Below are 13,284 nucleotides of genomic sequence, written 5' to 3'. Positions count from 1 at the left end.
CAGGGGAAATCTAAATAAAATGCAATTTTGGAATTTTAGGTTAAATTTAAATGGGTCTAAGCAAATAGTAACTTTGCACTGCAGACCATTATACACTATTTTTACACAGGTATTAAGCAATAAGAAAAAATGTTTAGATCCAATTTTTAGAAAAAAAAAATGAAGTTGTCTCGCACAACAGACAATGCTACGCACCAGGTATTTTGTCAAATTACACGTTTGAGCTCCTTAATATGTAAATAAATGTTTATCGTGGAATAATCTGTTGATTCCGAAAAAAATATTCATTCCTTGACTGTAAATCTGTACATAGTTTTTTCGATGTATTGTTTTTCCTTTGCGTCTTCTCACCTACATGTATTCACCTGTGCTGTGACAATTAAAACCATGGGAAGACGCAATCCAAAGATTGTATCCGTTATATCTTAGGAAGAAAGAACTGCGGTCAGATTGTTGTAAATAGTTCACTGATTGTAATTTCATGAACCATATATTAAGCAAATTGAACCAATTAAGCAATTTGCTGATAATGATCTCCTTTCTATTAAATTGGACTGAAATCTCTGACCTACGAGCAAGATTCACAGATCAGAAAACACTTCAACTAAGAACATTTGGCCTTCCATTAATATTTCGAAAAGAAGCCGGTTCAAAGAAACATTACTGATTAAATATATTGTAGTTATTTGTAAATGATAATATAATAATGCTATAATTTTAATTGATTTGCATATAATATGTTCCATTATATACAAGGATTAAATAGTCATTGTAATTATATAGTTTTTGATAAAATTAAGATAAAAAAAATATAGAACGTATAATTAAATTTTAGTTTCTGTTCAATAAATTTTAAGAGAACTCTGCTTCTTGCTCAATTTATAATTGCATACTTTGTCAGCTTTTTTGGACTTTTTTTATGTTTGAACGCCAACTTTTTAGTGTAAAGAATATATGGATTCGGATTTGTTCTGTTATTTTGTACATTTTTTGACATGTAACATGGGAGACCTTTATACATCTTTGCTTTGTTTTGTGAAAAAAAATATTTGTATAAGGTTTTTGGATCCCCCCCATTTATTGTACTGTTAATATCCCATGTCATTTTTCAATATTTTGAACATTCACATAAGTCTTGTTATGTATTATTTTATCGAGAAAGAAAGCTGTTAAGATAGTTTAATCGTAATACATTACAAAAATTGATTTTTGTCAGAAAATTCACAAATCATTTCTTTGCAGACACATAATGCATAAAAAAGAAAATATTTCTCTTTATGAATATCAATTAAAATTACATGTATAAATGCGATTAATATTATTTGTGAAACCTTGCTCAATTATTAATTATGTTCCTAACACAAGTGAACTTGTGATTGAAATTAATTAAAGGAGAATTTAGGAAATATAAATGAGGAAGTTTTTATCCGAAAATAAATCAAGTCACTTAAAACAAAAACGATTTGTAACGCTCACACCCCGATACAGACACAAACTATTTGGAAAGTCGGAATATTCTAGAGTAAAACTGTACTTTCTCGGTGAGGGAATGTTTAGTGAACCTGATAATCACGTCCGGGATAGTCCACGGCAGATTTTAAACATTGACTCTTTAACACAACATACGGCGTTACTCAATCTTCAATAAACACATGTACGCAATTATCGCGCTTACAAGTCGGACACTCTTTGAAGCAGAGTATTTAAACTTATTCCTTAAATAAATATTGAGTAAAAATTGCTTTTTTCTGTCTTAACATTAAGTATACGTTCAGAGACAAACTTGAACAGTTACAAAGACAATAAAAAAAATAATGAAGGATATGGAGATAAAGAATCTTATACAATATCAAAGGCCATAAAAAATTACAAAATAGGAGCAGAGCAAACACCGACCCCCAAATCATCTGAGGTGTGATCAGGTGCCATGGAGGAGTGAGCATCCCCTGCAAAACGGCCACACCAGCTGTGCGCTCCCGGTCCTGATCGGGAAATAAAGGGGAAAAAATCCGACGTCAATTCAGGTATAAATAATGGACAAACAATAAATGTGAAAGACGTCAGTCAGCATTAGGTCATTGTATCGACCAAACAGCTTACGAAATGATAACTTTAAACGAGACTGCCTATATTCTTGTTTCATTAACTTGTTTGTTAATAATTTACCTCGTTTTAGAAATTGTTCGTACGTACAGCCTGTACTTGCGTATTAAATCAACTGAGATATATAAAGGCAGTATGCAGAGGATGAAGATATATTGCTGCATAAGTAAGGGAAGTTGACTATAGAAAGGTGAATGAGAAGACCTTGAAGTTTATACTTTGTCAATATATAAATGGATTCCAGGTGGATGTTGAATTCTCGCATTCAGCAATTAAGTAACAATGTGATAATAAAAAAAAATCTTACCTTCTTAAACGATACAGGAAAAATATAATATCCGAGTATCTCCTCCCACCCACCAAGCGGGTAAAGACTTTATTTTTTGTTGTCAAGCTCAACAGATGAGTTGGGATTTAATTCGACAAGCGAAAATTCAGATTCCATGGCTCCTTTTCTTGGAAGAAAATTCTTCAAAATATGTCCATTTTAAAGGATTGTCCATAAACGTCGCAGCCAGGGAAAACGATTCATTTTCTTTTTGCAAGATTGAAGAAATTTCCATTTTCTTGGTAAATGTAACTTTTACTGATCATGAATGATAAGTTTTATAAACATATTAGTTCATATAATAATATTTAAAAAAACGAAAATACACAAATGTGCCTTTCAGCACAAAAGCAAGGCTAGCGTAATTTCGTCTCTCTTGCTTGTTAATAATGGCAGAAAAAATATTTTGTGAGTGCAGAAAGGTCAAATGATTGAAGAAACAAAGCATTTTAAAACTTTATCGTCTCAATTTTAATGTGTTATTATTATTTTAATTTTTTCACTTTTTTATCTAACAAATATTTTGGGTTTCTGTTGAGACATCATGGGGAATTTTATTCTTTCTATCAGATCTTTTATCCTCAACTTCTCCTATAACACTGAATAAAACGTAATGTTACTTTTATGGATTATTTATTCCATAATTTGATTTTGATCTTGCCATTTTACTTTTTTGAGGCAACATTTATTTCTGGTATCCAATATACGACTGCCTTAATCATCATATGTGAGGTGAAGGATATTGTACACTGAAAGAAATACCTAGTTGATTTAACTAGTGTGCCTAGTAAAGCGTTCTTCGTGATTAGTAATCACTCTGTTTACTGGCTAATGCCTAGGTCACATTTCCCGGCCGGTAGCCGTAGACCGGTGGTAATCGGTGGTAATCCGTGGTGTAAGCGATGCCCCAACATCGGTCCACGTCGGCCTACTAATCCTTAAAGTATCAGTCACATTATCCAGCGATGGGTATACGATGGGCAACCAATGATTTTTATGATAAAAACGGCGTGGTTGCCGGCTGGACTTACAAAGGCCCAGCGATGCATTGCTAATCAAAAAACGATGTTCCAGGATAATCGGCCGATGTATATTACATCGGTCATACGTTGGTGAACATTGTTCGTACATCGGTCGACTACGGGCCAATGTTTGGTCGAAAATCGACTGGTGATCGGCAGTTATCTGTTGAACACCACTCAAACCCCCCGATGACCTCTGATTCAACGGATATTGGACGATGCTCGGCCATACATCGGCTGATCCTTGAAAGATGTGTTAATGATGGGTTACCGATGAGGAGTGATGTGAGGCATCGTTGGAGACATCGCTGAATTTTAACTACGAATTATTTCCTACCGATGACCCCACCGATTCGCAAAATTGCCTCAGTCACCGTCCGATCACTAGTGGTGCCCGGCCGGCAACCATGCCAGTTAAATCAAAAAACGCATCGGTTTCTCATCGTATACCCCATCGCTGGATAATGTGACTGATACTTAAATAGTAAAAAGTGGAGTGGTGGCCGTGTAGATACTAAGATACCTAGTGAAAGTTACTTATAAAATCTTAGATTCACTAATGTTATCTAGTAAATCTACCCAATTCCTAGTAAAACTACTTTTGAGGAAGTGATTGTATGGACAGTAAATTTACTAGTCTTCCCAGTGACTTTCACTAGTTTATTTTTTTTCACTCTATCATTTAATGACTGCGGTGCTTGCAGTAACTCTATGAGCTTGATTATTGCTTATCTCCAAGTCATCCGCTTTGGTTATAGCGTCTGCTCTAGAGTCGCAAAGTAAAAAGTTGATCCTTGCATTATAGGTTCAAATCCCACTGTAGGTTGCGGGGACTAACGCTTCGAATTAGATTGGGTTGCAAAACCAAAGTCTCGTGTCATTGTAGGTTTTGGCACGAAAAAAATATCCCTCCATGTTCAATGCATGGCACTGAGTTTATTTTTATAGTGGTGAATTCTCCAGAAAGAGGTTAAACAATATACAATCTAACTTATCTCCATATTTCATTGTTGGAATAATTGAATTCATAGTGCAAAGTGAAAAACTTTTTGAGGTTTTCTAATGCTTGGAGATGATGAAGTATAGTTCTTGATATCTTATTTTCATTTTTTTACTACGGAGATCAAAATTTTAAACAATTGACAGAAGATACATTATTCTTAAAATTACAAACATCCAATGAGAATTTATATGACAAAAGCAAATTTTTGACCCCAAAAATATAACATTACATAGTTTACAGATTTTCATACAAGTATAATTTATATTTATTTTTTAGAAGAACTTATAAAAGAAATATGTCTTATATATTTAAATACTTATATGCACTTACTGCTTGTAAATGACAATGAAAATATTGCTTTTTTGCTACCTAACCTAAAAAGAAAAAAAAGAAAAAAAGGGGAAAAATCCCTTTTCTTGATGATTTCTTTTCAAATTTGAAAAAACATAGAGCGCAATGTAGAACAAGCATTTTTTTCTGTCAATAATTAGTATTAGATATATACATCATTGGTAAAAATAAGTTTGTTCTAGTCAGCGTTCAATCTTTCCTGAAAGAAAAACTGACTGCATTGCAGTTTTATATCAAATATAATATAATTGCTTGAAAACATTAATCTTATGATGTCATACATTTGTATTTCTAAATTAATGGTATAGTGGTCAAATTGAAAATGACCAATAAAGGTTTCGTGTATAGCTGTGCGAATAAGGCCATATATGAAGTAAAATTAAGATATTCATTTTATTGGCCCATTCGAGTCACATTGTTTTTATTAAAAAAAAAACATTTTGCATGGTTTTCACTGAATAAGTTTCAGAGAAAAATGAAAGAAAAAGTAACATTTTGAATGTGACGCAAATTGATCAAGTGGGACGAAAATGATCTAAACTTTGAAGTACATTTCTCGAAGTTTATTATAATCAGATTGAAATGAACGGTCAATTTATCTAGTATAATTTATTGTGACGTCATAAAACACTTCTGGATCCTGTACCAAACGAAATTCGACGAACTCAGAAGTAGCCAATTTCCTTTCACGGAATTAATAGTGGTCGGATTGGAAACGCTTAAATGTTTTGTTTTCATTTAACATACAAATGGGCCAGAATGGAAAGAAAAAAAACTTATCTTTAACTATAATTCTTATTAAACATTCTGTCACAAACTATCGTTAAAAGTTGATTAAAAAATCATTAAAATATATGTCTGAAAACTTTTATACAATTAGAAACTATAGTAATAATAATTCAAGTGATCTATAGTTAACTTTTTGTTTAATAACTCATGAAGGGAAAGTAAATTCTACAACTCAGATGCGCCTGTAACAATTGTGCTAATCAATGTCATATGATCTCGTAGATAGCACGTCTGTTGTAAAATGCAAGTTTCTCGGCTGATAAAGATCCGAACAAAAGCACTTAGATAATTTACATCTTGTGATTGAAACCTGAATGATGATTATGACAATTAAACATATGAACGCCTTATGATTATTACTTTTTTTTCTTTGCAACAAAGGATGCCGTACAAGTATTATACATAAATACTATTGTATACTATCGATATTGTACTGGCTTTAAAGGAGGCACAGAAATAATTTTGTTTGATAAACTGTGTTTGTTCTATTTTACGTCTTATTACAATGTGTAATTAATATGGATAAATAAGTGACGATTATTACTTATTTATTCATTTAGAAAAAAATACAAAAATCCTCAAAATAAAAAAAAAATCTTAATAATTAAACGAAGGGAAGCTTCGCTTTTAAAAATTGACTTCCGGTTTTCAATGTTATCTTCCGGTAAGAAGTCGACTCGCCCTCAGCAGCTTGATGATATGACTTTACTAGTGGTTTCCTGCGAGTGCGGAAGAAGAAAGTTTGTGTCAGAATCAAGAGTGTTTTCCTTGTATTTAACTTTATTTTTTGCTAAAACAAAATATTCATCGTCTTAATCTAACAAAACCAAGTACATTTTTTTGTTAAAATAAACATTGAGGATTCAAAATGAGAAGTGTGAAGGTCATCCTCACTATCGAATTTATTTTTGGTAAGATTTTTCTTTACTATTTTATGAATTTTTTTTACTAATATCATATAATTTGTTTATTTTTATTGTTGTATGCTTATTCAAGAATTCTATTTGATTTATAATAGATAAAATGTTACTTGATTCACCTATACATTTATTTGATCCAAAGTGCTTTTAATGTCCCAATCAGATATCCAATAGTGTTTGAACAAAATGGTTAAAAATATTCAAGGTCTGAAAGTTGTTTATAGAAAAAAAAATCTTTTCAAGCGGCTTGCATCGCTACATGGTACATGTCCAATGAAGTGTAGAATTGAAGAAATATATCAATTTAATAAGTTTGTAACGTAGTGTAAGTTTGTAACGTTGTAACGAGAAGACAAGGGAAGTGCAATAAAAAAATAAATATTTGTTTCATTTTTATTTTGGAATAACTTTTTGAAAGTAGCAATGGGTTAAAATTGCAGCGCTACCCTGAAATTTTCATAACATTAGTAGTATTCAAAGGGGTTTAAAACCTGTTACTATACATTTTATCATATTATTTATCTAGAATTGACATTGTGGTGTTATGGTAAAACCACAACGTCTACCACCCTCTCCACCACAAGTATGCCGCCATCAAACAATTTAACATCGAATGCTTCACTGATACTTTCTACGACTGTTCAGAACACGACGAATGCGACAGGAAGTACGACGATACTTACCCCGGTTTTCACAACAACTATTAGTCTTGCGTCAATAAACAATATTACATCGAACATGTCGAATTCTTCGACAACAGTTTCACCAATCGTTCAAAACACAACCATCCCATCACAAAGTACGACACTGCTTTCATCTGTGTCCAGCACCAAGAATGGTTTGGACAACTTAACAACCACAACTCAAATGATCGATTCAGCGAGTATGGAAAACAGAACTAAGACAATCAGTAGTAATACCTCGGAAACAAGTAATACAAGTACAACTAATCAAACATCTACTTTTTCATCGACTCAAGCCGTGAAATTTTACAATGAAAGCACCGTCTCAACAACAAAACAACCTAGCAATATGAGTAGTGTGAGTTCAAGTCTCAAAACAACGACAACAATGAAAATGATGAATAATTCGACAAAAATTCCAACCACAACCACTCAGATCATCCTTTCAACAACCTTAGCAAAAACAAGTCAAAGACCTAGTACAACCACTGTTCCTAGGGTTTTACCTTCCACTTCCATGAAAACTACACAAGCTATGATGACGTCATCAAAAATTCCAACAACCAAATTGATGGCGGAATCAACACATGATCAAGTCAAGTTAGCTCCAGGGGAAAGCAAGGATCATGGCGATGTCTCTACAAAAGGTATATTTCTGAGGTTACTGAGTACTAAACATGCTTATGTTAATTAGAGTTCTCCATGCTTTTTTCCTTTGTTTTAACCACAAAAATTACTATTAAAATGTTTGTTTAAGAGCTGATTGCAGGATTGTTTAAGCAGTTTCAGTAGGGGGAAACCAATTTAAATCCCTTGACAAGTATAATATTGTTTAAATCTAATAAAGGGTGCACAAATATAGTCTATAGTAGGTATGCTATACTCTGAAAAAAATTACTAGGAGGGGACAAGTCTGACCTACCTTAACCCTTTCTTGTACGGTTCATACGACAATAGAATGGCCCCAAGTTTTTGATGCAGTGAAGCCAAATAAATGTTAGTTTAATTCAGTGGTGTATTTGTAGAATTTGGAACTGAAAGAATTGGGAACACTCAAGCCCTACCCCCCCCCCCCTTATTTTAATTGGCATATGGTACTCTTCATTCTCCTTCATTGTTGAAATAATTCACTTCTTTCATAAACATTGAAGAAGAAAGTAAATTTAACTTCATTTTAACCCCAAGTATACGTTAAACTTTTACTACACACTGTGTACTGAAGTCTTTATATGCTAAAAATCAATGTATTAGATTTTCTACAGCAGCTTTATGTGATGGTGCTTCTTCGTAACGGAATCAGCTGTTGTGTAGCACGCCCTTTGAACATTGACACACAAAAAATAATACTCAGTCCTAACATTTGATGCTGTAAAGTAAAAATGTACCTCATTCAATAATTGTATTCAGTATAAATAAGGGTATCCACGATATGCACATAAAAAAATTATCATTTTGTCGAAATTGATTCATCTATTTAACCGAAATGAAACCAAAATTTCCTTACATGTATATCGAAGTAAATCAACGATACTTGTAATGTAAAATCAACCAAAGTATAAAAAATGTGATTTCTTTTAATTTTATTTTGTTTTTCTTTCCTTGAACGGTTGTGTTTAAAAAGGAAGGAAATGACTTAAATTGTTACTTTGTAAAGGAAACTACACTTAATGCATGTATCGACACATCTAAACTGTGATCACTTTTCATATATACTGAAAGGAAAAAGAAACGCAGGGTAAACTTTTGAGGTGAATTAAATTTATTTTTCCTTTAATTTTTTCCCGTATTCCTATCACTTTTAAAATCATCTTTTAAAAAGATATAACCAAACTCTCATTTGATTTTGTCTAATAATTCATGAGTTATTGAAGATCATATGACGATACCCCACAAGTGAAAATAGAAAACTCTCATTATCTTCGATGTCTCTCCCGCGCATCTGTCATGAGCCTTATTTCTGCTTTGCATGGAATTCATCAAATTGTTTATCCTTCAAATCCTGGCTATATAGGGCACAGGTAGCTACGTCAAATAATTAGTCATACGACGCGCGCATGTGCCAGTGAGAAGAAACAACACTAAGTTGACCTGCTCAAAAATCCAAATTACGGAACTGTTTTCTTTCATTTTTCGTGTGAATGTAATGATTTTAATGGTCTACTATATAAAAGGCGGATTTTGTGGTAAAAAGGTGGCCATTTAAGGAATGGCAGGACGAATAATTTGCTCGAAACATGACTCTGCTTCGCGTTAACGTCAATGTTGATTAAAAACCATTCCCTCCTTACTCTCTGACAACGAGTAAGAAGTTTTATGGGGGGAAATTTACAAGAAACTGCTTAGTTACCCTTTGTTTTCTTTTTCAATAATTAGGCAATCCGAAAACAAGACCCATGGAACTTCTGTAAACTGTACCAAGATTGCAAGAAATGCATATCGTCTCTAAATATTAAAAACAATATGTATATCTCAGGTGCATCACATGGCGCAACAAGATTTGTTTGCAAACTCGTCGTAATAAAATTGCATGTATTTTGGGCTTTTAAGCGTTTTCCCTACGTGACGTCATACATTTTACGGTTGAGTTATTCTGAACACTAATTTTGGTGTATAATAACCAAATTTCTCATCTGACCAATTTTCGTAATTTTCGGGCATGCGGTTAAATTTTTTTTCGAATATTATGCTACCCTGCGTTTCTTTTTCCTTTCAGTATACATTTTGACTTATAAATTACATGTATATCAAAATAATTTAATATTAGGATGTGTCCTTGAAATGAAATAAAGTACATTTAAATAGCAAACAGTATTTAAGCTTAAATGTATATTTTAAACAAATTCTAGTCAGGGGAAACGTAAACCTCTAAAACATGAAAGGTTGGATTCGGCCATAGATGCATGACGTCCCCCGCCAATTAGTCACAGCCCGTGTGCTTCCAATTATGATCAGTAAATATTGGAATATTTTTAGCTTGTATTTTATGACCTATCCACGAGTATAAAAAACAATCAAATAGAATTTGACTAAATGATAGATTGTATTTTGTGGACAATGCTATGAAATCAACTATAAAATTAACGAAAGTGTTTTTTCAACTTAATATTTTTTTTTCATTTACTTACTTCGTTTAAGAAATTTAAAAGCAAACGAATTCAATACCACTGAAATTGCTTAGCAAAGATACAATCATAAATTGTTTTTAATCTTTTTGGCCATTTTGTTCCTTATTTGTTGCTTATTATGTATGTTCAGTCTTGTGATCAAGTATATGAAATAATAGATTGTGTGCAACCCACTTTCTGACAAACTTATTTTTTTTTTTTACATTTTGTATTTCCTTTTTTTGGTATGTAAAAAGGGATTTTCATTTTTTAAATGTGTCACATGATTAATTTTTTTTATCTAGTGATTTTTCTACTTTTATTTCATCGTTGTAATAGTAGCTTTTAAGCAGATAATGTGATTATTATTTCTAAGAGTCATGTGATTGATTTGCCGGTAATCACGTGATTTTGTTTATGTTGTAGTTGCAGTCTCTGTGGTTGCTGTTGTCATCTTCATCTTGATTTCGGCTTTAATCATCATCTGCATCTTAAGAAAGTTTGTATATTTATCGTTATCTATTTCTTATAATCAGATCATATATATCTTTTTTTTTCTTTTCCCTTAAAACTATTACGTGTGTAAAATGAAAAAGATATTTATTTTTCTTGTACAAGAACACTGCATATTTATAAAATTTCTTTCTCAGGCACGCGGAAGAGTAAAATTGTGTTATTAATCTTTTTTTAATACTTCATACATAACAATACATGGTTAAGTCAAGTATACTTGTTGAATTCTGATTTCAAACTTGTTACTTATAGGTAACTGCAGTTCGTTCATAATGTTCTGTTTTGTTCTGGCAATTTTTCGAGTTATACCTTTTGATGTAAAGCGATGTGTATCTTTTTCTTTTTAAGACGCTCGAACTCCAGAGGAAGTCCAAAAATAAACACAAACACCGGTTTCACACCGACGGTACATTCGCCAAGCAACATTAAACTGGATTTCGAAAATCTAAATGACGCGTCTGCCCCAGGGGAGTTTCTCATGGACAAGTCAATGATTGACCTCGAATCTCCCACACCCGAAAACGAGGCTCTGCAGACCGTAGCTTTATTGGATCACGCAACAGATGAGTTTGGATCTAGGGAGATAACCACTTTCCACCCGAGCAAAAACGAGAAAGAGGACGAATTAAACACATCTGGGAATAAAAATGGTGAGGATGAACAGGATTCTTCAGACGATGAATCATCGGAAGAAGAAGACGAGGAACCGAAAATGGGGGAGAAGAATCATGACAAACGTCAAGATAACCCAGAAGATAAAAGTTTACCGGAAGTAGGGAATGGTGAAAAGACAGTGAATAGCAATTCCGAGTCTGACGTTGCAGTGAAGGAAGATAGTTCGATGCCAATGACGACTTTCGTTTTGGAATCTGAAATTCCAAACGCTCTTCCTCAAGAATCTCAAAGAAAAAGTGTTAAAGTCTCTGAGCTTTGATAAAAATGATGTTAGATAAAATACTTAAGTGTATACTTCTACATGGGGAAAGTGTAAAGGGTTCACGATTTCTCTAAAAGATCTTTACAATTGTGTAAATGTCTTTTTAGATTTAAGAAATGCTTGTCCTTTTGTATACAGTTTGTCATTATTTTTACCTGTCAAAAATGAATTTGAATGACATGGATTTATAGAGTTGTGTAAGCGTGTGATTTTTTAATTTTTGTAATCCACAAGTGCAATTTCTTTTTTCTATTTTATGCTTCTTCCTAAAAAAAATGTATGTATTTACATAGGACAAAAAAAATCAATTTTTCTGACAGTGATGGAATATTTTCTATGCATATTTATAGGACTGAAATCCCCCAAGGTTGTGTGGTCGTAGCTTTATTTTTGGGAGGGGACGGAGATTTTGTAATATTGTTACAAAAAAGGGAAACAAAACACAAAAAAAGACTATACATGTATTCAGTTTTGGGATTTGTTTTGCTTAAATCCCTGTCCAAATGCAAAATACTGGTAATTTGATGAAGAGGAAAACGTAATAAGTAATTTTTGAAATATTGAAAGGTTTCAAATTGGTTCAAACATGCATAAAAACTTATTTCTTATGGACTTTCCCTTAGGTTCAAATTAATGTATACATTTCCAGTTAAACATTTCAAGCTACGGATTAACAGGAAGTTAAAATATATCTAGGACAATCAATGCACTAATTCATAAACTTCCTGCTTGTTATATAAAAGGGATGTTTAATTTACAATGTTTTTTGAACGTGAATGAAAGTGTTTTATGTTTGTTTGTTTGTGTTTTTTTCTTTATTCATAATTTATTATTTTTAGAATATATTTATTTTAATTTTAATTATTTTATATTTTCCTTTCATCAGCTTCCGCTTATATCAAAGCAACATGCATTAAGGACATACAGTGTACAAAGAAAGAGGGCTAAAATAGGTTTTGCCTGCTGCCCGATCCCATTCACTTAATGTAAATAATAAAATTTTGTATAAAAAAAATACAAAGAAACGTCACATTGATCCTTATGATTCATGTTCATTAAAAATGCACATGACGTGCCCGCGCCAGTATAAATGCTTAGATCATGATGATAAAAACAATGTAAATTTGATTTCCGGCTGTAAAGAAAGTGCAAGGGAGTGAGTGTTAGTAACGTACATGTTCAAACATTGGGTTTGTTTTATTATGTTGATGTCACATGTGTAATAATTTAGGGGAAAAAAATATATACATGTACAATAACCGATGAGCTTGTCTTGTTGAAGACCTGTTTTGTTTAAAAGTTGACATTTTAATTGTTGAAAATGTGAGTCAATAAAACGATTTTTATATCAAGTAGTGGGTTTTCATATTTGCTAGTCATGTATTTAACAAGAAAAAGTTACAATGGATATTATTTCATCAACCTGACTTCCTAATGATATTGAAAAAATATAATAGGAAACTGCCTCTCCTTACAGCATGATTTAAAAATACATATGTAAGTGCTTCCTACATGTATATGATGTATTAAT

The 13,284-nt window shown here is 32.4% G+C and overlaps 1 protein-coding gene across 1 annotated transcript; it reads left to right on the top strand.

The window, feature by feature from the left end:
• The first annotated feature begins 6,306 nt into the window (after positions 1–6,306).
• Positions 6,307–11,771, top strand: LOC134230686 (uncharacterized). Its single transcript, XM_062712521.1, has 4 exons — positions 6,307–6,507; positions 7,043–7,846; positions 10,730–10,802; positions 11,165–11,771. The coding sequence occupies exons 1-4, from the start codon at positions 6,465–6,467 to the stop codon at positions 11,748–11,750; spliced, it is 1,506 nt and encodes a 501-aa protein (XP_062568505.1). The 5' UTR covers positions 6,307–6,464; the 3' UTR covers positions 11,751–11,771.
• The last annotated feature ends 1,513 nt before the right edge of the window (positions 11,772–13,284 follow it).

The sequence above is a fragment of the Saccostrea cucullata genome, unplaced genomic scaffold (assembly GCF_032062105.1).
Source record: "Saccostrea cucullata isolate Sc308-1 unplaced genomic scaffold, CSIRO_AGI_Scuc_v1 ctg695, whole genome shotgun sequence".
Lineage (NCBI taxonomy): Eukaryota > Metazoa > Mollusca > Bivalvia > Ostreida > Ostreidae > Saccostrea > Saccostrea cuccullata.
Note: the sequence above shows the minus strand (reverse complement) of the source record. Positions and strands in the feature narration are given on the sequence as shown.

Excerpts from the sequence above, each read along its gene's own strand:
- LOC134230686 (XM_062712521.1), top strand. The coding sequence starts at position 6,465 with ATGAGAAGTGTGAAGGTCATCCTCACTATCGAATTTATTTTTG. Across the intron at positions 6,508-7,042 it reads CACTATCGAATTTATTTTTG|AATTGACATTGTGGTGTTAT; the intron begins GTAAGATTTTTC and ends TTATTTATCTAG. Across the intron at positions 10,803-11,164 it reads ATCATCTGCATCTTAAGAAA|ACGCTCGAACTCCAGAGGAA; the intron begins GTTTGTATATTT and ends TTTCTTTTTAAG.